General features: G+C 40.5%; 1 protein-coding gene across 2 annotated transcripts in view; it reads right to left on the bottom strand.

Annotated features, from left to right (window-relative positions):
* The window catches only part of LOC115150525 (E3 ubiquitin-protein ligase RAD18), a 99,757-nt gene that overhangs the window by 56,534 nt on the left and 17,876 nt on the right, over nt 1–25,347 (bottom strand). For both annotated transcript variants that reach the window (XR_003867121.1, XM_029693931.1), the window contains exons 5-9: nt 24,100–24,545; nt 21,945–22,044; nt 19,946–20,133; nt 18,836–18,906; nt 18,586–18,646 (exon numbers count right to left, since the gene is read on the bottom strand). Coding sequence is in view for 1 of the 2 variants with exons in the window: in XM_029693931.1 (XP_029549791.1) it covers nt 18,586–18,646; nt 18,836–18,906; nt 19,946–20,133; nt 21,945–22,044; nt 24,100–24,545 (866 nt within the window). In the remaining variant the exon portion in view is untranslated. The remainder of the gene's footprint in view (nt 1–18,585; nt 18,647–18,835; nt 18,907–19,945; nt 20,134–21,944; nt 22,045–24,099; nt 24,546–25,347) is intronic.

Below are 25,347 nucleotides of genomic sequence, written 5' to 3'. Positions count from 1 at the left end.
TTGGCACGCGCACCAGTCACCAGATCTCAACCCAATTAAACACTTATGGGAGATACTGAAGAGGCGCCCGAGACAGCATTTTCCACCACCATCAACAAAACCCCAAATGATGGAATTTCTCGTGGAAGAATGGTGTCGCATCCCTCCAAGAGTTCCAGACACTTGTAGACTTTATGTCAAGGCGCATTGAAGCATACAATATACATTTGACCTTAAGAAAGGCCTCAGGACCTGGGGAGGCAAAATCTCCCCATAACATCAACAATCCACCAACATAGAGAATGGGGTCATTTGTGGACATTTCTTTGAGCATACAATACAGGTCAGTATTTCAATCATTTGGGACCCCACTGTATGTTAAAGGACAATTCCCCCACTTTATAACTGAGTAAAACATTAAGGACATCTTCTTAATGTAGCGCTGCACTTGCTCCTTCTGCCCTCAGAACAGCCACAATTCATCAGGGCATGGACTCTACAAGCTGTCGAAAGCATTCAACAGGGGTGCTGGCCCATGTTGACACGAATGCTTCCCAAAGTTGTGTAAAGTTGGCTGGATGTCCTTTGGGTGGTGGACCATTCTTGATACACATAGGAAACTGTTGAGCGTGAAAAACCCATCAGTGTTGCTGTTCTTGCTCATGCCACAATCTATAACCCATTCAAAGGCACTTAAAACTTGTGTCTTGCCCATTCACCCTCTGAATGGCACACATACAAAATCCATGTCTCAGTGGTCTCAAGGCTTAAAAATCCTTCTTTAACCTGTCTCCTCCCCTTCATTTACACTGATAGAAGTGGATTTAACAATTAACATCAATAAGGAATGATAGTTTTCATCTGGATTCACCTGGTCAGTCTGTCATGGAAAGTTCAGGTGTCCTTAATGTTTTGTATACTCGGTGTATATGAACAACAGTAAGATTTGATACACATTGATGTTTTATCGTTTTTTGTTAGTCATACTGCACAATTCCTTGTTTTTGTAATTTTGAAGTTTCTGTATTCCGTTTATGCACGCCCATTTATGCTTTAAAGCTCTGCCAGCCCAACAACTTCCAGTGTAGCACCTGACGCAATCTTCTGTACTGAGAGCTGTCAAAACACAGTAAACACGAAATGTCTTTCTACACCCATTACCTTCAAGACCTCCGCCTTATTACGGTGAACAATGTTCATCGTATCGTGAGAGGATCAGCTGTTGCTTAAAAAAAAGGGATTTAAGCTGTACATAGAGTTACATCAACAACTACTAAGGTGAGGACTCACAACTAGCTAGCTATCAAAACTACCCATTTGTTATTGGGTCAGTTCCCCTTGATTTTGATATTCAGTAATTTTTTCTAAAAGGATAAGTTGTTTTATTTGTATTTCTCAGTTTCCAGCAAGGCTCTTGTGACAAGAGGTTAGTGTGAGGGCAACTTGTTACAGATCAATGAGGAAATCCGAGAAGCAACACAGTTTGAGAGTAGAAAGAATGAATATAGAAAGCACAAGCTTTACTGCTCTGGTTGTTATAAGCAAGTTCCTGGGGATTCATAAAAGTGTCTAAAAATAATGGCATGGTGAGGACACTTGGGAATTGATTAGCTAGATAGTGTAGCCAGCATAGTACACTTCAACAGTCATATTGTAAATAATTCACTAAAGGTGTGAATTTAGGATATGCTCCCCTGAAACTATACTGAACAAAAATAGAAATGCAAAATGTAAAGTGTTGGTCCCATGTATTGTGAGCTGAAATAAAAGATCCCAGAAATGTTCCATGCGCACAAATAATTTATTTCTCTCAAATGTTGTGCACAAATATGTTTACATCCCTGTTAGTGAACATTTCTCCTTTGCCATTATAATCCATCCACCTGACAGGTGTCGCATATCAAGAAGCTGATTAAACAGCATGATCATTACACAATGGCGACAATAATCCACTCTAAAACGCGTAGTTTTGTCACAAACACAATGCCACAGATGTCTTAACTTTGAGAGAGTGCAATTGGCATGCTGACTGCAGAAATGTCCACCAGAGATTTGAATGTTAATTTCTCTACCATAAGCCACCTCCAACGTTGTTTTACAGAATTCCAACCGGACTAAATAACGCAGACCATGTGTAACTGCGCTAGGACCTCGACATCCGGCTTCTTCCCCTGGGTAATCATCGGAGACCAGCCACCCGTACAGCTGATGAAACTAAGGAGTATTTTTGTCTGTAATAAAGCCCTTTTGTGTGGAAAAACTCATTCTGATTGACTGCGCCCCTGCCCAGTCATGAGAAATCCATAGATTAGGGCCTAATGAATGTATTTTAATTGACTGATTTCCTTATATGAACTGTAACTCAGTAAAATCTTGAAATTGTTGCATGTTGCGTTTATATTTTGTTCAATATAGTTTGAGGATTTTGTTCTTTGAATTGTCAGTCTTTCTAATATTCTTGGTTTGTTGACCTATATTTGAACAGCAGTTATTAATTGTTGTTTAATCCTTGAATTATTTTCACAGACTGTGTTAAAGGACTTACTCCCTGTCATCCTGGCCCACTACCGTTGCTCCTGTGTTGCTGGGAATACTTTGTGCAACCTCAGTCGCACTGCTCTACCAGACAGAACACTACTGTCAACTTGGGATTGGTGTGGTTCTCCCTGTCCATAGTTGCACTGAGAGTGAGCAGAGGTGGCACAAGCAAAGAACAATGGTAAGGCTGTGTGTGAATGTTTACTGAAGGCTAATATGAATAATATAAATGAGTGATGTGAATGTGATGATGTAAGTGCCCCTTGGTATTCCTAGGGTGTGAAGCCAGGCCCTGTTAACAGGATGATAGTCCTGCCAACAAGACCCAAAGAGGAGACTGGCTGAGGGAGTGAGGTAAAATGTTTAGCATTCATCATAATCTGAGCTAATTTTTGACAACCGCTTTAAATTTGTGTAGCCAATATGCCTTGATTAAAATAGCCACAGTACATCAGATTATGCCAATCCTGAAACAATCCCTAGTGGTTCCTAACTCTAGACACTTGTGTAGATCCAAAAGGGATAGGTAAAAGCAGCCAATGAAACCAAATCAAATTGTATTTGTCACATGAGCCAAATAAAACAGGTGTAGACCTCACAGTGAAACGCTTATTTACAAGCCCTTAACACTTATTTTTCTTACAACTGCTTTGTTGGGTAAAAAATAGATAAGTAAGTAACAAATAATTAAAGAGTACCACTTGCCGTGTGGTAGCAGAGAGAACAGTCTATGACTAGGGTGGCTGGAGTCAAACAATTTTTAGAGCCTTCCTCTGACACCGCCTGGTATAGAGGTCCTGGATGGCAAAAAGCTTGGCCCCAGTGATGTAATTGGCCGTACACACTACCCTCTGTAGTGTTATACCCTATTTGGAAAAATACCAAGTCCATATTATGGCAAGAACAGCTCAAATAAGCAAAGAGAAACAACAGTCCATCATTACTTTAAGACATACAGAACATTTCAAGATCTTTAAAAGTTTACTCAAGTGCAGTCGTAAAAACCATCAGAGCTATTTCACCAAGGAGAGTGATGGAGTACTGCATCAGATGACCTGGCCTCCACAATCACTCGACCTCAACCAAATTGAGATGGTTTGGGTTGAGTTGGACCACAGAGTGAAGGAAAAACAGCCAACACGAGCTCAGCATATGGCAACTCCTTCAAGACTGTTGGAAAAGCATGTATATCCAATCCTTCTGAATCGACAAGTGTCTAGGCAGCAGGAACCAGGGGTTGTTTCCTGATAGGGCCTATGACTGGAATTCCTTGCCTTTATCACAGGAGTACCTTCTATGAGACAGAGCTACTGTATCTAGTTAGCATGCTTCCTAGCTGGACTGCTACATCCAAAATAATAGTGTTTGCAACAATAACAGCCAATTTTCATCTTAGCGACTGTCTTAAACAGTCCAAACAACATTTATACATTTTACATTTTAGTCATTTAGCAGACGCTCTTATCCAGAGCGACTTACAGTAGTGAATGCATACATTTCATAAATGTTTTCCCCCGTACTGGTCCCCCGTGGGAATCGAACCCACAACCCTGGCGTTGCAAACACCATGCTCTACCAACTGAGCCACACAGGCAAATCATTACAGATTCCTAGTCTATCAGTCTGTATCTTTGGTGCCAATGTAAGCAATGCTAGCTAGCTAAGTAGCTATACCTGCTGCATCTGAAATAAAGTGTTTTCAATGACTACAGACAAATATTATTCAAATCAGAAATCCATTTGCATTGCTAGTTATAGCCTTATGTTAGCTAGCTAACATTGAACCTAGTTTGTTAGCTTTAGCTACTTGCAGATTCATACTGACAATGTTTGTATTGGTAGTAGTAGGAGTTGGGATTATGACGGGAGATTATGGCCGTCTATTGTATTTCATGAACATGTGTGCATGTCTAGACAATAATGGCCCATCCACTTAGCTAAATGTGGCTGGGAGGTGGTTATAGCATTTCCTTCACATGATCCATCAATTTTGACAAGTGTGTCAGGGAAACGTAATCTAATAATGACGTTTACACACTTTGTTTTTGATATTGCTACTATGCAAGTAACCACTTCACTGTACCGTTTACACCTTCTGTATCCTGTGCATGTAACAAATAAACATAGATTTATTTAATATGTGTGTTTACCACATGGCCTCACATGTGAATCCTTAAAGAGATGGGTGGGCTTAAGAGGCTGTGAACGATGCTCAATGGGTATAGACAAAGAAGAGCTCTCCGGTTGGTGTACCAAAACATTCAAGGGCCATTTTCTCAAAAGTGGGGTTAAAAGTATATCAACTTTCAAAGCAGAATTACTTTCCCATTGTTCCTCAACTGCAGTGTATGATACTATTTTCTAGTCTCTACTTTTATCCCCAAAAAACCCCCACAATTTCAAGTTGATACATAAGACCGAATCGAGGAGGTTGGTTTCAGGGATGTAATTGAATTATTATTATTTGAATCAGCTGTGTAGTGCAAGGGGGAAAAAAACAAAACATAGTGCCCCAGGACAGAGTTTGGAAAACTCTGGTGTAAGGCACGGCATGGGCTTTGTACCGCTAATGAAGGTGAAGCACTGTTTGCTTTCTAAACACCTGAAAGAGCAATTTCCTGCAATGTAGCATGAAATATCATGAATTGTGACACAGGAACCAAGACATTTGAAATAAATCTTATTTTATTAACAGGAATAGAGAAACATTACAGGGCTACTTCCTAAATATTTGGGAGAGGAGAGGGGAAGAGTCCAACAGGAGGCCAGCTCTCTATGAGGGGCGAGTCCAACCGGCCTCATCTCGCTTTAACCATTGCAACCAGGTTCTTCGGCACCTGTAAACGCTACCTCTGGAATTCACGTGAGCTGTTAAGGACTGCAGCAACAACGGCAGTTTTGCAGGAGCAATTAAGTAATATGGTGCAGGGATTTCTCTGCCATTTTAACCCATGGGTGGGCCCCCTAAGCATTTCAAACCCCTACGTTATACACACACTAGAGGTGGACCAATTAATCGGAATGGCCAATTAATTAGGGCCGATTTCAAGTTTTCATAACAATCGGTAATCGGTATTTTTGACCACCAATTTGCAGATTTCTTTTTTTACACCTTTATTTAACTAGGCAAGTCAGATTAAGAACAAATTCTTATTTTCAATGACGGCCTAAGAACGGGGGTTAACTGCCTTGTTCAGGGGGGATTCATTTTTGCAACCTTCGGTTACTAGTCCAACGCTCTAACCACCTGCCTTACATTGCACTCCACGAGGAGCCTGCATGGCAGGCTGACTACCTGTTACGCGAGGGCAGCAAGAAGCCAAGGTAAGTTGCTAGCTAGCATTAAACTTATCTTATAAAAAAACAATCAATCTTAACAATCACTAGTTAACTACACATGGTTGATGATATTACTAGTTTATCTAACGTGTCCTGCGTTGCATATAATCGATGCAGTGCCTGTTAATTTATCATTAAATCACAGCCTACTTCGACAAACGGGTGTTGATTTAACAAGCGCATTTGCGAAAAAAGCACTGTCGTTGCACCAATGTACCTAACCATAAACATCAATGCCTTTCTTTAAAATCAATACACAAGTATATATTTTGAAACCTGCATATTTAGTTAATATTGCCTGCTAACATGAAATTGTGTCACATCTCTAGCGTTCATTGCACGCAGAGTCAGGGTATATGCTACAGTTTGGGCCGCCTGTCTCGTTGCGAACTCATTTGCCAGAATTTTACGTAATTATGACATAACATTGAAGGTTGTGCAATGTAACAGGAATATTTAGACTTAGGGATGCCACCCGTTAGATAAAATACGGAACTGTTCCGTATTTCACTGAAAGAAAAAAACGTTTTGTTTTCGAGATGATAGTTTCCGGATTCGACCATATTAATGACCCAAGGCTCGTATTTCTGTGTGTTATTATATTATAATTAAGACTATGACTTGATAGAGCAGTCTGAGCGGTGGTAGGCACCAGCAGGCTCGTAAGCATTCATTCAAACAGCACTTCGCTGTGCTTCAAGCATTGCGCTGTTTATGACTTCAACCCGGGTGGGTATAATTTGTGGAATGTTCCAACAGGAATCTATTCCAAAAACTTCGTAAATAACAATGTTGCCAAAAAAACAACGCATACAAAGTTGTATAGCGGCAGAATAAGATACCTGGTAGGGAGTGGTCTATTTTATTGCATTTTTCACTCATCACGTTTATTCTGAAAAATGTCTGTCCTCACTCTGGTTGCCTATGGACAAACATTAAGAATAAGCTATGTGGTGAGTTGATGCCTATTCGGCAGCTAGTTAGCTAGGTTGGTATGCATTGCTACTTTGTATGCGTTGTTGGTTGGCAACTATTTACTTTACGCTTTTTGGAACAGATTCTTGTTGGAACGTTCCACAAATTATACCCACCCCTTCAAGCCTATCAACTCCCAAGATGAGGCTGGTGTAACCGATGTGAAATGGCTAGCTAGTTAGCGGGTGCGCGCTAATAGCGTTTCAAACGTCACTCACTCTGAGACTTGGAGTAGTTGTTCCCCTTGAAGCAGCGTTACCCATGCAGAGCGAGGGTGGCTGTTGTCGATGTGTTCCCGGTTCGAGCCCAGGTAGGAGCGATGAGAGGGACGGAAGCTATACTGTTACACTGGCAATACTAAAGTGCTTATAAGAACATCCAATAGTCAAAGGTATATGAAATACAAATCGTATAGAGAGAAATAGTCCTATAATTCCTATAATAACAACTACAACCTAAAACTTCCTACCTGGGAATATTGAAGACTCATGTTAAAAGGAACCACCAGCTTTCATATGTTCCCATGTTCTGAGCAAGGTACTTAAACGTTAGCTTTCTTACATGGCACATATTGCACTTTTACTTTCTTCAACACTTTGTTTTTGCATTATTTAAACCAAATTGAACATGTTTCATTATTTATTTGGGGCTAAATTGATTTTATTGACGTATTATATTAAGTTAAAATATGTGTTCATTCAGTATTGTTGTAACTGTCATTATTACAAAAAAATATAATAATAATAATAATATATAAAAAAAAATGGTTTGTTTTTTAGTTTATTTTTTTGTTATTTAAAAAAGTTTTTTATTTTTATATATATATATATATATATATATATATAAAAATACATTTTTATTTTTTATAAAATCGGCCGATTAATCGGTACCGGCAACTTTTGGTCCTCCAAATAATCGGTATCGGCGTTGAAAAATCATAATCGGCCGACCTCTAACACACACACACACACACACACACACGGGATGGAAAAACACTAAGTTTGCAGAAAAGATAATGGACTTGTTTATATTTTTGAATAATATAATCTTTGAGAACTAACAATCACCAAAATAAAAGCGAGACACTTAGGGAGATTTGAAAATCCCCAAAACAATGAATTTAGCAGTATTCATTTTGTTATGTTTGAGCAAAAGAACAGCATTATCCATGGCAAACTGCAGAGAGTTGCAGGAAACTACCTTTAAAACAGCAACATTCTCACATCTACATGGCAAAATGTGCAGAATTGCAGGAAACTAGCTTTAAAACTGAAAAAAAAAATGGATCAGCTCCATGGAGAAATTTGTTCAATTGCACGAAATTGGCTTAAAATGTTCTCTACAGAGCCAAGATGGGGGCCTCTAAAATATAGCCGCGCTGTCGGCCGACCGCATTCATTGCCACGCCCCCTGCCACACCCACCACCTAAGTCCCTTTTTGATCCAGAAAAAAACCTGTGGTGTTCCCTTAAACATGGACAGTCGCCTACAACCAGCTTAATTTGAAGCAATTCTTGACTCCGACCATATGTCCTTCAGTTGTGATGTGAACATTTGTGTCATGAAGTGCACTCATACTGGTGGCTACAGCATTGACTGATGCTGTAACACTCCCTAATCTATTGTCCACAAGGGGGAAATAGAACACAGGGATTGAATTAAGATTATTTTTTATTAGGCCTCTGAATCAACACAAAAAAATGTAATTTACTAAATTACTCCCATCGTTTTTAGTCACTAGGGGTTGACAGTCTGATAAGGAAAAGCTAAAATAAATGGTTTCTAAAGCTACCATAACCAGAAAGGAACTGTGAAGCTTGAACACACTTTCATACACAGAACATCAAAAGTCAGTTCACCTGCGCGTCGCTAGTCTGAGTACCAGTCTCTTTAGACAACATTCCAATCCTTGTCATTGCTAAATAACATACTCAGATTAGCTCATTGCAGCAGTGCTGGCATAATATCACCCATTTCATATTTTGTGTCTGTTAGTTACTAAACTAACTTCCAATCGTTAAAAAATATTAATTACTACTTGCTGTTCAACAGGTTTATGAATCCAAGCTGAATATAATACATTTGATTATGAACAAAACATTTGTCTGCTGGGCTTGATAACATTAGGTACACAGAGCCAGCTAAGCAAACGTTACCTCAGTTCAGGCGATAGATGGTAGATGAACTGTCATTCCAAATATGATTGAATATTTACCATCTAACTCAGACTACACAAACACAGAGAAAGAATCCATTTGTGCATTGGGAAAAACATTTTCACATTAAAGCCATAATCTACACACAATACCCCATAATGACAAAGCAAAAACTGTTTTGAGAAATTTTAGGAAATGAATAAAACACAAAATATTGAAATATCCCATTTACTAAGTATTCAGACTGTTTATTCAGAACTTTGTTGAAGCGCCTTTGGCAGCGATTACAGCTTCAAGCCTACTTGGGTATGACGCTACAAACTTGGCACACCTGTATTTTGGGAGTTTCTCCCATTCTTCTCTGCAGATCCTCAAGCTCTGTCAGATTGAACGGGGACTCGCTGCACAGCTATTTTCAGGTCTCTCCAGAGATGTTCGATCTGTTTCAAGTCCGGGCTCTGGCTGGGCCACTCAAGGACATTCAGAAGCTTGTCCCGAAGCCACTCCTGCGCTGTCTTGGCAGTGAGCTTAAGGTCATTGTCCTGTTGGAAGGTGAACCTTAGCACCACAGACTGGGGCTAAGCACTGGAGCAGGTTTTCATCAAGGATCTCTGTACTTTGCGCCGTTTATCTTTCCCTCAATCATGACTAGTCTCCCAGTCCCTGCCACTGAAAAACATTCCCACAGCATGACGCTGACACCACCATGTTTCAGCGTAAGGATTGTATTGGCCAGATGATGAGCGGTACCTGGTTTCCTCCAGACGTGACACTTGGCATTCAGGCCAAAGAGTACAATCTTGGTTTCATCAGCCCAGAGAATGTTGTTTCTCATGGTCAGTGTTCTTTAGGTGACTTTTGGCAAACTCCAAGCGGGCTGTCATGTGCCTTTTACTGAGGAGTGGCTTCCGTCTGGCCACTCTACCAAAAAGGCCTGATTGGTGGAGTGGTTGTCCTTCTGGAAGGTTCTCCCATCTCCACAGAGGAACTCTGGAGCTCTGTCAGAGTGACCATCCGGCTCTTGATGACCTCCTTGAACAAGGCCCTTCTCCCACGATTGCTCAGTTTGGCCGGGTGGCCAACTCTAGGAAGTCTTGGTGGTTCCAAACTTCTTCCATTTAAGAATGATGGAGTGTTCTGGGGTACCTTCAACGCTGCAGAAATGTTTTCGTACACTTCCCCAGAACTATGCCTCGACACAATCCTGTCTAGGAGCTATACAGACAATTTATTTGACCTCATGGCTTGTCAACTGTGGGACCTTATATAGACAGGTGCCTTTCCAAATCATGTCCAAATCAATTCAATTTATCACAGGTGGACTCCAATCAAGTTGTAGAAACATCAAGGATGATCAACGGAAACAGGATGCACCTGAACACAAATTCGAGTCTCATAGCAAGAGTGTCTGAATACTTATGTAAATAAGTTATCCGTTTTTTTATAAATTTGCAAAAATATCTAAAAACCTGTATTCGCTTTGTCATTGTGGGGTATTGTGTGTAGATTGATGAGGATTTTAATTTATTTAATCCATCTTAGAATAAGGTTGTAACGTAAGAAAATGTGGATAAAGTCAAGGGGTGTAAATACTTTCCGAATTAACTGTATTTGACTAACCTGACTTAACTGTCAACATTCACCTCACTGGTCAAAATGTGGTAAGCTGCAGCAGCAGCAGGTGATAAGACAACCTGGCGCCAATGATTTTTTTCTTCTTGTCAATCACTCAAGCAAGAGCCTGCCGCCTGGCCAGCTCGTGCACATGCTCAGGTCTATCAACATTTCTTACTATGCGAAACAGGAGGGCTGGCATTGAAAAACCAGAGTTTACTTTTTGTAACAGAGAAAAAAAACTCAAGATACTTTGACGGATCTGCATGATTCACGTGGGTTACGAATTTAAATCAGAAAATCCGGAAATTACAAGTGATTCAATACGATAATATTAGGCTATTTGGAAAGGGCACAATGGCTGCCGGAGCTGCAACTTCACTCGGTGATGGTGGGAGTGGTTTTGCTGAATAGAATTATGGGCGTTTGAACCTTGAAAATAAAAATATTGAAGCAAAAGGACAATAAAAGCATTATATAGGCCGTTGAACATCTATTTCAAATATTTACAGATGTTATTAGACAAAGACAACCAGAGGAGCAAAAAGTGCCTTCAGAAAATATTCACGCCCCTTAAACTTTTCCACATTTTGTTGTTAAAACCTGAATTTAAATTAGATTTTTGTCGTCACTGGCCTGCACACAATGCCCCATAATGGTTGAAGTGGAATTATGTTTTTCGAAAATTTTACAAATTAAATTTTAAAAGCTGAAATGTCATGAGTCAATAAGAACTCAGCCCCTTTTATGGCAAGCCGAAATAAATTCAGGAGTAAAACATTTCTTAAGTCACATAGGTTGCATAGACTTAATAGTAATAGTGTATACCCGATATGGAATAGAACCTGTATTAAAATCTGGATGTCACCCAACCCTAAGTGTGAAATAGGACAAAAATACAGTACCAGTCAAAAGTTTGGACACATCTACTCATTCAAGGGTATTTCTTTATTCTTCAATATAGAAAATAGTAAAACTAATAGTGAAGACAACAAAATTATGAAATAACACATATGGAATCCTGTAGCAACCACAAAAGTGTTAAACAAATTGAAATATATTTTATATTTGAGATTCTTCAAAGTAGCCATCCTTTGCCTTGATGACAGCCATGTTCATTAAAAGTGTGCCTTGAATTCTAAATAAATCACCAAGTGTCACCAGAAAAGTACCCCCACACCATCACACTTCCTCCTCCATGTTTCACAGTGAGAACCACACAGGCGGAGATCATCCATTTACCTACTCTGCGTCTCACAAAAGACATGGCGGTGGGAACCAAAAATCTCAAATTTGGACTGATCAGACCAATGAACAGATTTCCACCAGTCTAAATGTCCATTGCTCATATTTCTTGGCCCAAGCAAGTGTCTTCTTCTTATTGGTGCCCTTTAGTAGTGGTTTCTTTGCAGCAATTTAACCATGAAGGCCTGTTTCATGCAGTCTCCTCTGAACAGTTGATGTTGAGATGTGTCTGTTACTTGAACTCTGTGAAGCAATTATTTGGGCTGCAATCTGAGGTGCAGTTAATTGCCGATTTCTGAGGCTAGTACCTCTAAAGAACTTTCTGTGGCATTCCTCATGAGAGCCAGTTTCATCATAGCGCATTATAGGTTTTTGCAACTGCACTTGAAGAAACTTTCCAAGTTCTTGAAATGTTCCGTATTGACTGACCTTCATGTCTTAAAGTAATGACGGACGGTCGTTTCTCTTTGCTTATGTGAACTGTTTTTGCCATAATATGGACTTGGTCTTTCACCAAATAGGGCCATCTTCTGTACACCAACCCTACCTTGTCACAACACAACTGATTGGCTCAAACACAATAAGGAATGAAATTCCACAAATGAAAAGCTGAAATGTCTTGAGTCAGTAAGTATTCAACCCCTTTGTTATGGCAAGACTAAATAAGTTGCATGGACTCTGTGTGCAATAGTGTTCAACATGATTTCGGAATGACTACCTCATCTACGTAGCAGACACATTCAATTATTTGTAAGGTCCCTAAGTCGAGCAGTGAATTTCAAACTCAGATTCAACTCCATAGACCAGCAAGGTTTTCCAATGCCTCGCTATTGGTAGATGGGTAAAAAGCAGACATTGAATATCCCTTTCATGGTGAGGTTATTAATTCGACTTCAGATGGTGTATCAATACATCCAGTCACTACAAATACAGGTGTCCTTCCTAGTTCAGTTCCCGGAAAAGAAGGAAACCACTCAGGGTTTTCATCATGAAGCCAATGGTGACTTTAAAACAGTTACAGTTTAAGGGCTGTGATAGGATAACACTGAGGATGGATCAACAACATTGTCGTTACTCCACAATACTAACCTAAATGACAGAGTGAAAAGAAGGAAGCCTGTACAGAATAAAAATATTCCAAAATATGCCTCCTGTTGCAACAAGGCACTAAAGTAAGACTGCAAAAAATGTGGCAAAGCTAGAAACATTTTGTTCTGAACACAAAGTGTTATGTTTGGCACAAACCCAATACAATAAATTACTGAGTACCACTCTCCATTTTTTTTAAGCATAGCAGTGGCTGCATCATGTTATGGGTATACCTGTAATCGTTAAGGATTGAAGAGTTTCAGGATATTAAAAAAAACGGAATGGAGCTAAGCACAGGCAAAATCCTAGAGGAAAACCTGGTTCAGTCTGCTTTCCACCATACACAGATGAATTCACCTTTCAGCAGCACAATAACCTAAAACACAAGGCCAAATCTACACTGAAGTTGCTTACCAAGACGCCGTTGAATGTTCCTGAGTGGCCTAGTTACAATCTATGGAAAGACCTGAAAATGGTTGTATTACAATGATCAACAAAAAATTTGACAGAGGTTGAAGAATTTTGAACAGAATAATGGGCAAATGTTGCACAATACAGGTGTGGAAAGCTACTACCTGGAAAGACTCCCAGCTGTAATCACTGCCAATAGTGATTCTAACATGTATTGACTCAGGGGTTTGAATGCTTATCTAATGAAGACACAGTATAATAGCTTTTACATGATTTTTCTTACAAATGTTAGAATTTTGACAGAGTATTTTGTGTAGATCATTCACAAAAACCTATTGCATTAGTCATCTCAGGGATCCTACTTGAAACATCACTGAGTAGCAATTTCCGGTTTTGCTCATCACTAAAGTCAATAAACATTCAATCATAAAATGTCAAACTGTGTAAGACTTCAATAAATACTTCATAACTGCCCAAATGTTATAAGTGTAGGAGTTGTTCTTTAAGGGCTGTGGAGACAAACTAATTTCAGTGTGCCCCTGTAGAGGCCCAGGGCTGACAGATTATTAACATAGCCTGCCAAGGGCACAGGAGCAAGCTGCAGTTAACTTTAATTTTAAAAATTAAAATGCAGTTGAAGTCAGAAGTTTACATACACTTAGGTTGGAGTCATTAAAACTCGTTTTTCAACCACTCCACAAAATTCTTGTTAACTATAGTATTGGCAAGTCGGTTAGGACATCTACTTTCTGCATGACACAAGTCATTTTTCCAACAATTGTTTATAGACAGATTATTTCACTTATAATTCACTGTATCACAATTCCAGTGGATCAGAAGTTTACATACACGAAGTTGCCTGTGCCTTTAAACAGCTTGGGAAATTCAAGAAAATGACGTTATGGCTTTAGAAGCTTCTGATAGGCTAATTGACATCATTTGGGTCAATTGGAGGTGTACCTGTGGATGCATTTCAAGACCTACCTCCCAAACTCAGTGCCTCTTTGCTTGACATCATGGGAAAATCAAAAGAAATCAGCCAAGATCTCAGAAAATAAATTGTAGACCACCACAAGTTTGGTTCATCCTTGGGAGCAATTTCCAAATCCCTGAAGGTACCATGTTCATCTGTACAAACAATAGTACGCAAGTATAAACACCATGGGACCACGCAGCCACCATATCGCTCAGGAAGGAGACGCGTTCTGTCTCCTAGAGATGAACGTACTTTGGTGCGAAAAGTGCAAATCAATCCCAGAACAACAGCAAAGGACCTTGTGAAGATGCTGCAGGAAACAGGTACAAAAGTATCTATATCCACAGTAAAACGAGTCCTATATCGACATAATCTGAAAAGCCACTCAGCAAGGAAGAAGCCACTGTTCCAAAACCGAAATAAAAAAAGCCAGACTACGGTTTGCAACTGCACATGTGGACAAAGATCGTAGTTTTTGGAGAAACGTCTCCGGTCTGATGAAACAAAAATGGAACTGTTTGGCCATAATTACCATTGTTATGCTTGGAGGAAAAAGGGGGAGGCTTGCAAGCCAAAGAACACCATCCCAACCGTGAAGCACGGGGGTGGCAGCATCATGTTGAGGGGATGCTTTGCTGCAGGAGGGACTGGTGCACTTCGCAAAATAGATGGCATCATGAGGGAGGAAAATTATGTGGATATATTGAAGCAACATCTCAAGACATCAGTCAGGAAGTTAAAGCTTGGTCGCAAATGGGTTTTCCAAATGGACAATGACCCCAAGCATACTTCCAAAGTTGTGGCAAAATGGCTTAAGGACAACAAAGTCAAGGTATTGGAGTGGCCATCACAAAGCCCTGACCTCAATCCTATAGATACTTTGTGGGCTGAACTGAAAAAGTGTGTGCGAGCAAGGAGGCCTAAAAAACCTGACTCAGTTACACCAGCTCTGGTCAGGAGGAATGGGCCAAAATGCACCCAACTTATTGTGGGAAGCTTGTGGAAGGCTATCTGAAACGTTTGACCGAAGTTAAACAATTTAAAGGCAATGCTACCAAATACTAATTGAGTGTATGTAAACTTCTGACCCACTGGGAATGTGATTAAATAAAAGCTGAAATAAATTATTCTCTAAATGTCAGGAATTGTGAAAACTGAGTTTAAATGTATTTGGCTTAGGTGTATGTAAACTTCCAACTGTGTGTGTGTGTAGAGAGATCTCTCTCTCTCATAATAATAATAATAATAATAATAAAAGCTGAAGTTCACTGAGAGGAAAAAAAATAATTGGTCTCCATTGACAGAGTTCTGTTTGGCATTGTTTTAGGGTCCTGCTCGCAACCTTGCTGTTCAATGACACAACAATAGCACACTGATGGAGGCACATTCATTGAGTGTGCCAATCTTGTTCAAACGTTTGGAAGAGAAAGCGAGACTGCTACCACATACTGCATGTGGCCAACACTCTGTGTTTGTGCGTGTGTCGCCATATCCCTGGTGTCTGCCCATTCACTGATCTAACAGCCATCGGAGTGAGTCATCGCGGGGACGGGCGAGCCTGGCTCTGGTCTGATTAATCAAACTGTTTTCATTTAAGACAGCTATTTATAATACACCCCTCCATGAGTCAGATCAATATTTCAATCTCCACATTTATCAAAGTTAGCACCACCAAGCTATTTCTAGTTCCACCCACCTTTTATCTTCCTCTGGCTATCACAGCCACTTAACCTTGCAAAGTGCCATACGGTCCCCTTACAAACTCTCGCTCTCACTTTGTCTGTCTGTCTGCCCAAGAGGCAAGGCAAACACAATCTGTCTCAGATTCTTCTGCATAAATTAAGTCCCGCTGGGTAAAGGCTATTACAGGTCAGAATTATTCACCAAAAAGACACTGAAACACCCCAGTAAACCTAAACGTTTCCCTCCTTCATGGTGTAACGTCTGCTGCTGTGAGAGTCCCTGATGCTTAATCACTTCATCACAGTTAGAGGCCTTCTCAGAGTATACAGCCACACAGCCACCAGGGGAGCTTATGGTCTTCCTGGCAATTCTCTCCGCTGAAGTGGGTCCTTAGCCATACGAGGGCATAAAGCAGGATCAATGGTGCACCCCTGTTGCACTCCCACTGTATTGATCTGATCTGTATATGTGACAGAGCTGCTCCTCTTATCTCTGGTTCTGGCCTGATTCACTTCACAGCTCTCAGAGGAAGATGACTTCTCCTAAACTGGTACAAGGACTAAAGTGAGTGCACCACTCTAGTGGACTGGAATGACTAAGCACTCTGAAATAATAAACACCGGCAGTGTTTTAGTATCTATTTTTTATTTAACTAGGCAAGTCAGTTAAGAACAAAGGCGGTCATTGTAAATAAGAATAATACAAAATTATATTAGTAAGCACTACATGATCGAGGGGGGAACCTCAGAGGAAAATTACTGGCATGAGCTCCCCAAGGAGATCACGTTCAAATGAAAAAAAGCATCGACATATCTAGCAGCTAACAGTTCAATCGATAAAAACAAATCTAAAGTAAGCACTACGTGGTAGAGGAATACTACAGTGTTTAGTATAGTATTCTACACAGTACACTGCAACATTCTAAAGTAAGCAATACGTGGTAGAGGAATACTAGTGTTTAGTATAGTATTCTACACAGTACACTGCAACATTCTAAAGTAAGCACTACGTGGTAGAGGAATACTACAGTGTTTAGTATAGTATTCTACACAGTACACTGCAACATTCTAAAGTAAGCACTACATAATCAAGGGCTACTACAGTGTGTAGCATAGTATTCTACAAAAATATTATAGTAAGCACTATAGTATAGTATTCTCCAGTACATGACAAAATTCTATAGTAATCAGTACACAATTGAGGGATACTACAGTGTTTGGGTATAGAATTCTCCAGTATATTACAACATTCTATAGTAAGCACTACATGATCGAGAGGGATATTACAGTGTGTAGTATAGTATTCTCCAGTATACTACACAATTCTAAAGTAAACACTACACGACTGAGGGATACTACAGTTTAGAGTATAGGTTTCTACAGCATACTACAGAATTCCATAGTAAGTACTTTAATATTCTATAGTAAACTATAGTATTTTTTGATGTGGGAGGTTTACTATGGATAAATTCATGAATACTTTGCACCAGTGCAAATAGAGTGAGAATACACTCAGAGCCCAGTGATGCTGCTAAACTATTTCTACGCCAACCCTTCACTGAGGTGACGTCAGCTCTGACTCACCAGGAGAAATCATTCAGATTCACTGAGAGACGAAACAGGGATCAACGGTCAACTTAATCAATATCGCACACATCCATTGTAGACAATAATACACATCAGTGCTAAAGTCAATGGAAAAAAGGCCTTCAAAAAACAATTCTGAACTCACACAGCACGTTTCCATCCACAGTTTTTATGCAAATAAAGTCATACTGTATAAAAAGAAATCACGACATCTGTGATGGAAACAGGAAGCTTTGGTACAAAATCTATAGGTGCCGACAGATACATTTGTTTGTTCGACATGCAGGGGATTTTTTTGTGTCGGTAAAATGTATTCTGCGAGAAATGGCAGTGGAAACGCTTTTATGCGCAAATATTCATATAATAACCATCATATTGAATTAAACTTGGATTTACGCAATGATATGGTGTGTGATCCTTCCACTACGACTTGGGAAACCATGCAATTTCTTAGGCTACAGATGAAATAACTTATGATGAACGTCACAGGGTGGTGAGAGAGTACATTGATCTTGATGATCCATTCCAATAAATAGAGGGTCTGATTCTGGTGACATGATGATCAATGCTTGACTGCCGTTTGACAAATAAAATATTCTCGCTCTTATCCATAATAATCTCATCATGTAGACTAGCCTACCCACACAGCCTACCTGCACTGTATGCTGTTGGCAAAATCAGGCACATTTGCTATTTAAACGCAACAGTTTGTGACAAAACTATTGGTAGAGCTGAAAATGCGATGGAAACACATTGAACTTTATCTTTTTTATTCGGTAAATGAAAAATAACATTTTGTGTGCACTACGTCATCACTCACTGATTTCTATCCGTAACAAATCCGTTTGGTGAAAACACCACTGGTGGGAAAATGCGCATATTTTCTTTATGCAGATTTTTGAATATTAGCATTAAAATCTGTCACAAATTGGATAACAACCTAGCTACTGACAACAGATCAATGGAGGAAGCGTACCAGTCAGACATGACTTACTGTAAGTTGAATGCATCTCATCGATTTGCCCCAGACTTTGGTTCTTAGAGAAGACCATAGCCTGCAACACAATTGGACAACAAAAAGACCATGTAAAGTGATCATTTGAACTTCAAGAACACACTAGACCAGGTTGTTTACGAGGGACAAGACCTTTTATTGGACATACTGCCATGTTGGGAACAACAGAAACTATCCGGTGGTCCTGTGGCGCTAGTCAATGATGCTTTGATCCTGTTTTGGTACGTACACTTTTGGTTTTCCCCTGCAGTTGGTTCCTGGCCCTCTCGTTGGCCTCCACTTCTTTGGCGATGTCTTTGGCTATTGAAAGAAGATGAACAGAGACCTTTATGACCCTCTGGATCACAGACATGGCTTGTTTATGTGAACTGTTGTTTTTACCACATTAAGGTATATGACCCAGAGACCACTACTGAGGAAATGAAGTATCCCCAGAGATGCACATTAACTATCAAGTAGTTACATTTTTCTGGGAGATTTGTACACACACGTCTTCTGGCCATTTCATGTCGATTAGTCTGAGCAGGTACTGTTGGATTAGAGAACCTGTCCGCCGAGGTAAAATATATAAAGTAGTGTGTTGTTAACAGCCTTTATCCTCTGACATGCCCAACTACTGACTGGATAGTACAGGCCAAGAGCTAGGTCTAGGAGGACATGCCATTATACACCGAGCATGATCATGTATCAAGGTCACTCACTGACATTCTTAGAGCATGTACAAGTACTGTAATAAACACCCTCAAGACATCACAGAAGCATGGCAAAAGTCAAGGCAAGAAAAATCATTTCAGCTCTAGCAAGTATTTTAAGTCTTGATAGGAGTAGACTCTCAAATCATGTGCTAGGCTCAAAGCAGACCTTGGTGTTTCATTCAAACACTGCTTCCCATCAGAGATGACTATTCTGTTGTACTGAACCTCTGACCGTTCCATGCAGAGGCAGATTCTGTGTCATCATGGGGAAATACTAACTCAGAGAGGACTTGGCAGGGCTGTGACATGGTCTGCAGTGCTCTCCCCAAACACAGTCGTCAGTGGGCCTGGCTCTGTACACACCACACTGGGCTGCTGTAAATTACCTCCGCTACACGCGCACGCACACAAATTGGAACTAGCAGGTGTGATTTCACATTTTTCTTGTAAAGGTTCGTCAATCGTGAATGATAGCTTGGAGTCAAAAATGGCCAAAACATTTATACAACGATGGCTTTGAATGGAGGAAACTACATTTATGGTGGTCAGAAGACTGCTTTGACATTAAAAGCAGATTTGTATCATCAGCCAAGGTTGACGCCCTGTCATCGTCATTTTTCACACAGTGAAAATGGCACTCTTACCTGATTTCGGTTCGAGGGCGTCGCACTGGGCATTGTAGAAGTGTACAAAGTCCTGGTGCCTCCTGACTAGCTGGTCTCTGGTGCCCTGGGCAGAGAGGTGGCACTCCTTCAGCCTCTTCTTCAGCTCCTGCATGGACAGCAGAGTGTATACCAGCTTCCTCATCGGCTTCCTCTCGGCACCTAGGGAGCTGTGCCATATGAAGCCATAGAGAAGATCAGTTTACAACTTGTTATAACATGGTCATTAGACTATTATTCATTCCATGATGAACTACAGTGAGGAAGTGTTGTTATTGCAGCACTCGGACCTCTGGCTGGCCCAATAAGAGTCCATCACAGGGAGGGCACCACAGAAGAAGACAACATAAATGTAATGTCCATAGTTAACCTTCGAATCCATATAAACTAGTGACCCACAGTGTTTGTCATTTTACCCTGATGAAGACAGCTTGTCTGTCGAAACAACGGTTATTAAATTATAGCATCTGAGCTCCTAGAGTGTGAGGCTCTCCTTTTCTTTATTATGGTTAACCTAAGGCCTGATATGCAGGGCGGAGCGAGGCTCTGTAATGAAATTATATTAGAGGCCGGGAGTCACTCCGCTACCACTTGTAAGAACAGACACATATTTGGAGCCAGACATCTTGGCAGCAGTGTATGGTATAAAGCTCTTCGCTATCGCTTACCCAGTGGTGTAAAGTACTTAAGCAAAAATACTTCAAAGTACTACTTAAGTTGTTTTTTGGGGTCTCTGTACATTATTTATATTTGACAACTTTTACTTCACTACATTCCTAAAGAAAATAATGTACTTTTTACTCATACATTTTCCCTGACACCCAAAAGTACAGGTTACATTTCGAATGCTTAGCAGGACAGGAAAATGGTCCAACTCACACTTATCAAGAGAACATCCCTGGTAATCCTTACTGCCTCGGATCTGGCGGAAACCCTAAACACAAATGCTGATTTTGTAAATGATGTCTGAGTGTTGGAGTGTGACCCTGGCTATCCGTAAATAAAATGTAAAAAATACAATTGTGCCGTCTGGTTTGCGTAATATAAGGAATGTGAAATTAGTTATTGTTTTACTTGATACTTAAGTATATTTTTGCAATTACATTTACTTTTGATACTTAAGTATATTTCAAACCAAATACTCTTACTAAGTAAGATTTTACTGGGTGACTATCACTTTTACTCAAGTTTGACAATTGGGTTTTTCCACTACTGCGCTTACCACCCACGTTAGGCTAATAAATATATTGGGGTTTTATCTGGGCTTTCTATGTAATTCTGTTTCAGTTCTGTTGTTGTTCCCCTTTCCTACTAACCATTATGTGAAGTATACTTTCAAATCTCTGCTTTCAGATAGAAAGTCCATGAGGAGACAAGGTTCTGACCACATGGCATCTCATCACCAAGACGCAATGCCTGTATTTATGAGTACAGTAGCATTGAAAACTCATCACCAGCTCCTATTCAGAGCTGAGTGGCAGGTCAAATGTGTTGAAGAGTATAGGAACTTGTGTAATCCATCACTCTGACATCAAGGTCACGAATCAAGGGTTCCGTGCTGTCATGTACACTTTGCCCGTTTATGATGGAGAATCAAATAGCTCAGGACTATATTTATCCTACTGTGGAACCTTCCATTAGATTTCTACAGAAATAAACATTTCCAGGTTGACTTCAAATTTGAAGGTAGAGTAGACAGTACTTTCAATAGAGGAAGGGATATTACATCTCCCCAAACATAAATCTAAACAAAATATACAACACAAATACATGTTAAAATAAATCAAAACATAAGTCACATACCTGACCTAGTGCTAGCTTTACATCAAAGTTAATAGAACATTCTAGGGGAATTCTAAGGGACACTTTTATGAAGTTTCAGCTTAGTTTGGATGTCATCAGTGTCAAGGATGTCTAAAATAAGTAGAAACGTCAAAAAAGTGAACTCTTGAACCCCTGTGAGATGTGTGTTCAATGGTACCTCCTAAGGCTCTCCTTCTTTTCCCCTTGGGTCAGACAGCTGTCCAGGTGCTTGTTGATGAACTGTTCAAGGATGCCCACAGAACACACAGGACACTCCACTGCAAAACACACACAGCAGGATTTATAGACAAACACACATATAGAAAAGGAGAAACACATTGTGAAATGGCCAGAGTTCCATGCAGCATTGAAATCATCCATCATTTAAGGGATAATCCAGTAATTGTGAATGCTTTTTAGCCAGTAGTTCTGAAGGTAGTGCTCAACACCCAAAAGTGGTCCAAAAAGTGGTCCCCTACTACATCACATATGTCCAGATACAGTACCAGTCAAAAGTTTGGACACACCTACTCATTCCTGGGTTTCTCTTTATTTTGACTATGTTCTACATTGTGCAATAACACATATGGAATCATGAAGTAACCAAAAAAAGTGTTAAACCAAAACATATTTTATATTTGAGATTCTTTAAAGAAGCCACCCTTTGCCTTGATGACAGCTTTACACACTCTTGGCATTCTCTCAACCAGCTTCATGAGGTAGTCACCTGGAATGCATTTCAATTAACAGGTGCGCCTTGTTCAAAGTTAATTTGTGGAATTTCTTTCCTTCTTAATGTGTTTGAGCAGATCAGTTGTGTTGTGACAAGGTAGGGGGGTATACAGAAGATGGGCCTATTTGATAAAAGACCAAGTCCATATTATGACAAGAACAGGTCAAATAAGCAAAGAGAAATGACAGTCCATCATTACTTTAAAACATGAAGGTCAGTCAATACAGAACATTTCAAAAACTTTAAAAGTATCAAGGCAGTTGCAAAAACCATCAAGCGCTATGATGAAACTGGCTCTCATGAGGACCGCCACAGGAAAGGAAGACCCAGAGTTAACTCTGCTGCAGAGGATATGTGCATTAGAGTTACCAGCCTCAGATTGTAGCCCAAATAAAATGCTTCACAGAGTTCAAGTAACAGACACATCTCAACATCAACTGTTCAGAGGAGACTGCGTGAATCAGGCCTTCATGGTCGAATTGCTGCAAAGAAACCACTACTAAAAGGACACCAATAAGAAGAAGAGATTTGCTTGGGCCAATAAACACGAGAAATGGACATTAGACTGGTGGACATCTGTCCTTTGGTCTAATGAGTTCAAATTTGAGATTTTTGGTTCCAACCCGCATTGTTTTTCTGAGACGCTGAGTAGGTGAACGGATGATTTCCGCATGTGTGGTTCCCACTGTGAAGCATGGAGGAGGATGTGTGTGAGTGCTTTGCTGGTGACACTGTCGGTGATTTATTTAGAATTCAAGGCACACTTAACCAGCACAGCTACCACAGCATTCTGCAGTGAAATGCCATCCCATCTGGTTAGCGCTTAGTGGGACTATCAGTTGTTTTTCAACAGGACAATGACCAAAAACACCTCCAGGCTGTGTAAGGGCCATTTGACCAATAAGGAGAGTGATGGAGTGCTGCATCAGATGACCTGGCCTTCACTATCACCCAAATGTCTTCACTATTATTCTACAATATAGAAAATAGTAAATATAAAGAAAAACCCTTGAATGAGTAGGTGTGTCCAAACTTTTGACTGGTACTGTATGTGCATCATGTCATTGCTCTCTCGCTCTGCTGTGTGTGTGCATCTTGCAAGCTGTCACTCAGAAGGTGAGGGGCTGAAGCTCATTGGCTAGAACTCAAATTGCTAGGGGGCTGTCCCACATGGGGGAAAATGTAAGAAAAATAGCGTAGCACAGCTTCCAGAAAAACAGTAGCTTTCAATCTAGGGATTTTGTGGCTAATTGAGGTAAAACAGTAATTCTGCTCATAGATTATGCATGTATGAACTACACATCCAGCTCAAACTGGGAGGTTTAAAAAATACTTAGTAGTCGCCAAAGGTCCTGAGCATGTCTTTAATGGACAAGAATATCCTATACAATTAGTAATATGAAAAACAGTACAACCAACACTGCTTTCTCTATGGAGGGCATTTCCATTTTAAGCATAGGCCCATACTGTATGCATTAGAAACACTATGTTTTGGCAGCCAAGTCTCTCATTTTCAAAATGTTCCAATGGAAAATAGAATTAGTGTCTTCACACACACCGAATAATTCCTGGAGACAGTCAGTCAGCAGGCAGGCCTTACCTTTAACTAGAGGCTCCAGGTCCTGTGATGAGGACTGTGAATCAGCCAGGGACAACAGCCCTGTCATGGAGGAGTCAATCTTCTCCATCTTCACAGACACCAGCACCTGGGCCGGTATGTCCTCAATGGGCTCTTCCTTCCCAGAGACCTGATGATCAGGGTCTACTTTCACAGTCTGTGTAGGACAGGGGCTCTCCTTCACTGTTTGGCTACGTAGAGGAGTGCCAGACAGTCTCTTTCTGCAGGGAATAGGTTGCTGTGCTGGCAGGGCCTCTGTAGTGAGAGAAGTTGTGGAGGTTGTGGGCCCCTTTCTGAAAAAGTGATTGAAGATGGAGGCCTCCTTCTTGGGGCCCGTGGTCTGTCTAGGTTTTTTACACTTGACAGATGAGGCCGGGGTCTTCCGGGATATTGGAGGCGAGTCAAAATTAGCGTTTGACAACTGCTGTCTGGGATAAGAACATCAGAGCTTTAGTGTGAATAAATAGTCAATCAGTCACAGCAGAGGAACAAGAGGACAAAGTTGACAAAGTTGACAAATCCTCCAGGTCTAAGTAGTCTGATAAAATTCATTCACAATTTCACACAAATATGTACAACAACCAAAAATCACACACACACAGTGAAACAAACACTCACTAAAATGGCTAAACAAAAACAGTTGCATCTGTTGAGGTGCAGGATTTCTTGGAGGTCTTGTGGCCCATTGGAAAGAGTAATGTGAGCCCCTTGACAGAAACTGCACATGTCCAATTATCTTGCACTTCCCTGCGAGCAAAAAAGACTGGGCCAGTTGGCCACAATCTTGGAAATGTGGAGAGCAAACAAATACAGCTGGTGCCTGGTAGCTGCAGAGCCATTACTGGGCCATAAAGTAGAATCAATGAGGTGTGCAATGCTCTGCTTTCCATATTGAAACCATTTTATTTGTCTTCGCTCTGAGCATTAGAGCAGGTCACAACACACTCCTGCACACAGGGCAGCCAGCACCCTCACAGCACACACTATGCGGAGCAGAAAAAGCCATAAATCCCCCACTAGGACTGCTCACAGTACCATACCCCTAAGTTAAATACAATAGGGTTAGAGCCTTGGGCAAGTAACTACTTCAAATCCCCAAGCCAACGAGATAAAACAAATCTGTCAATCTGGCCTTGAGCAAGGCACTTAACCCTAATTGCTCCCAGGTCGCAGCCAATAATGGCTGATCCCATGCTGTGACCAAACTCTCAGGCATGGGAGGGAGTGGGA

The sequence above is a fragment of the Salmo trutta genome, chromosome 16 (genome assembly GCF_901001165.1).
Source record: "Salmo trutta chromosome 16, fSalTru1.1, whole genome shotgun sequence".
Taxonomy (NCBI): Eukaryota; Metazoa; Chordata; class Actinopteri; order Salmoniformes; family Salmonidae; genus Salmo; species Salmo trutta.
Note: the sequence above shows the minus strand (reverse complement) of the source record. Positions and strands in the feature narration are given on the sequence as shown.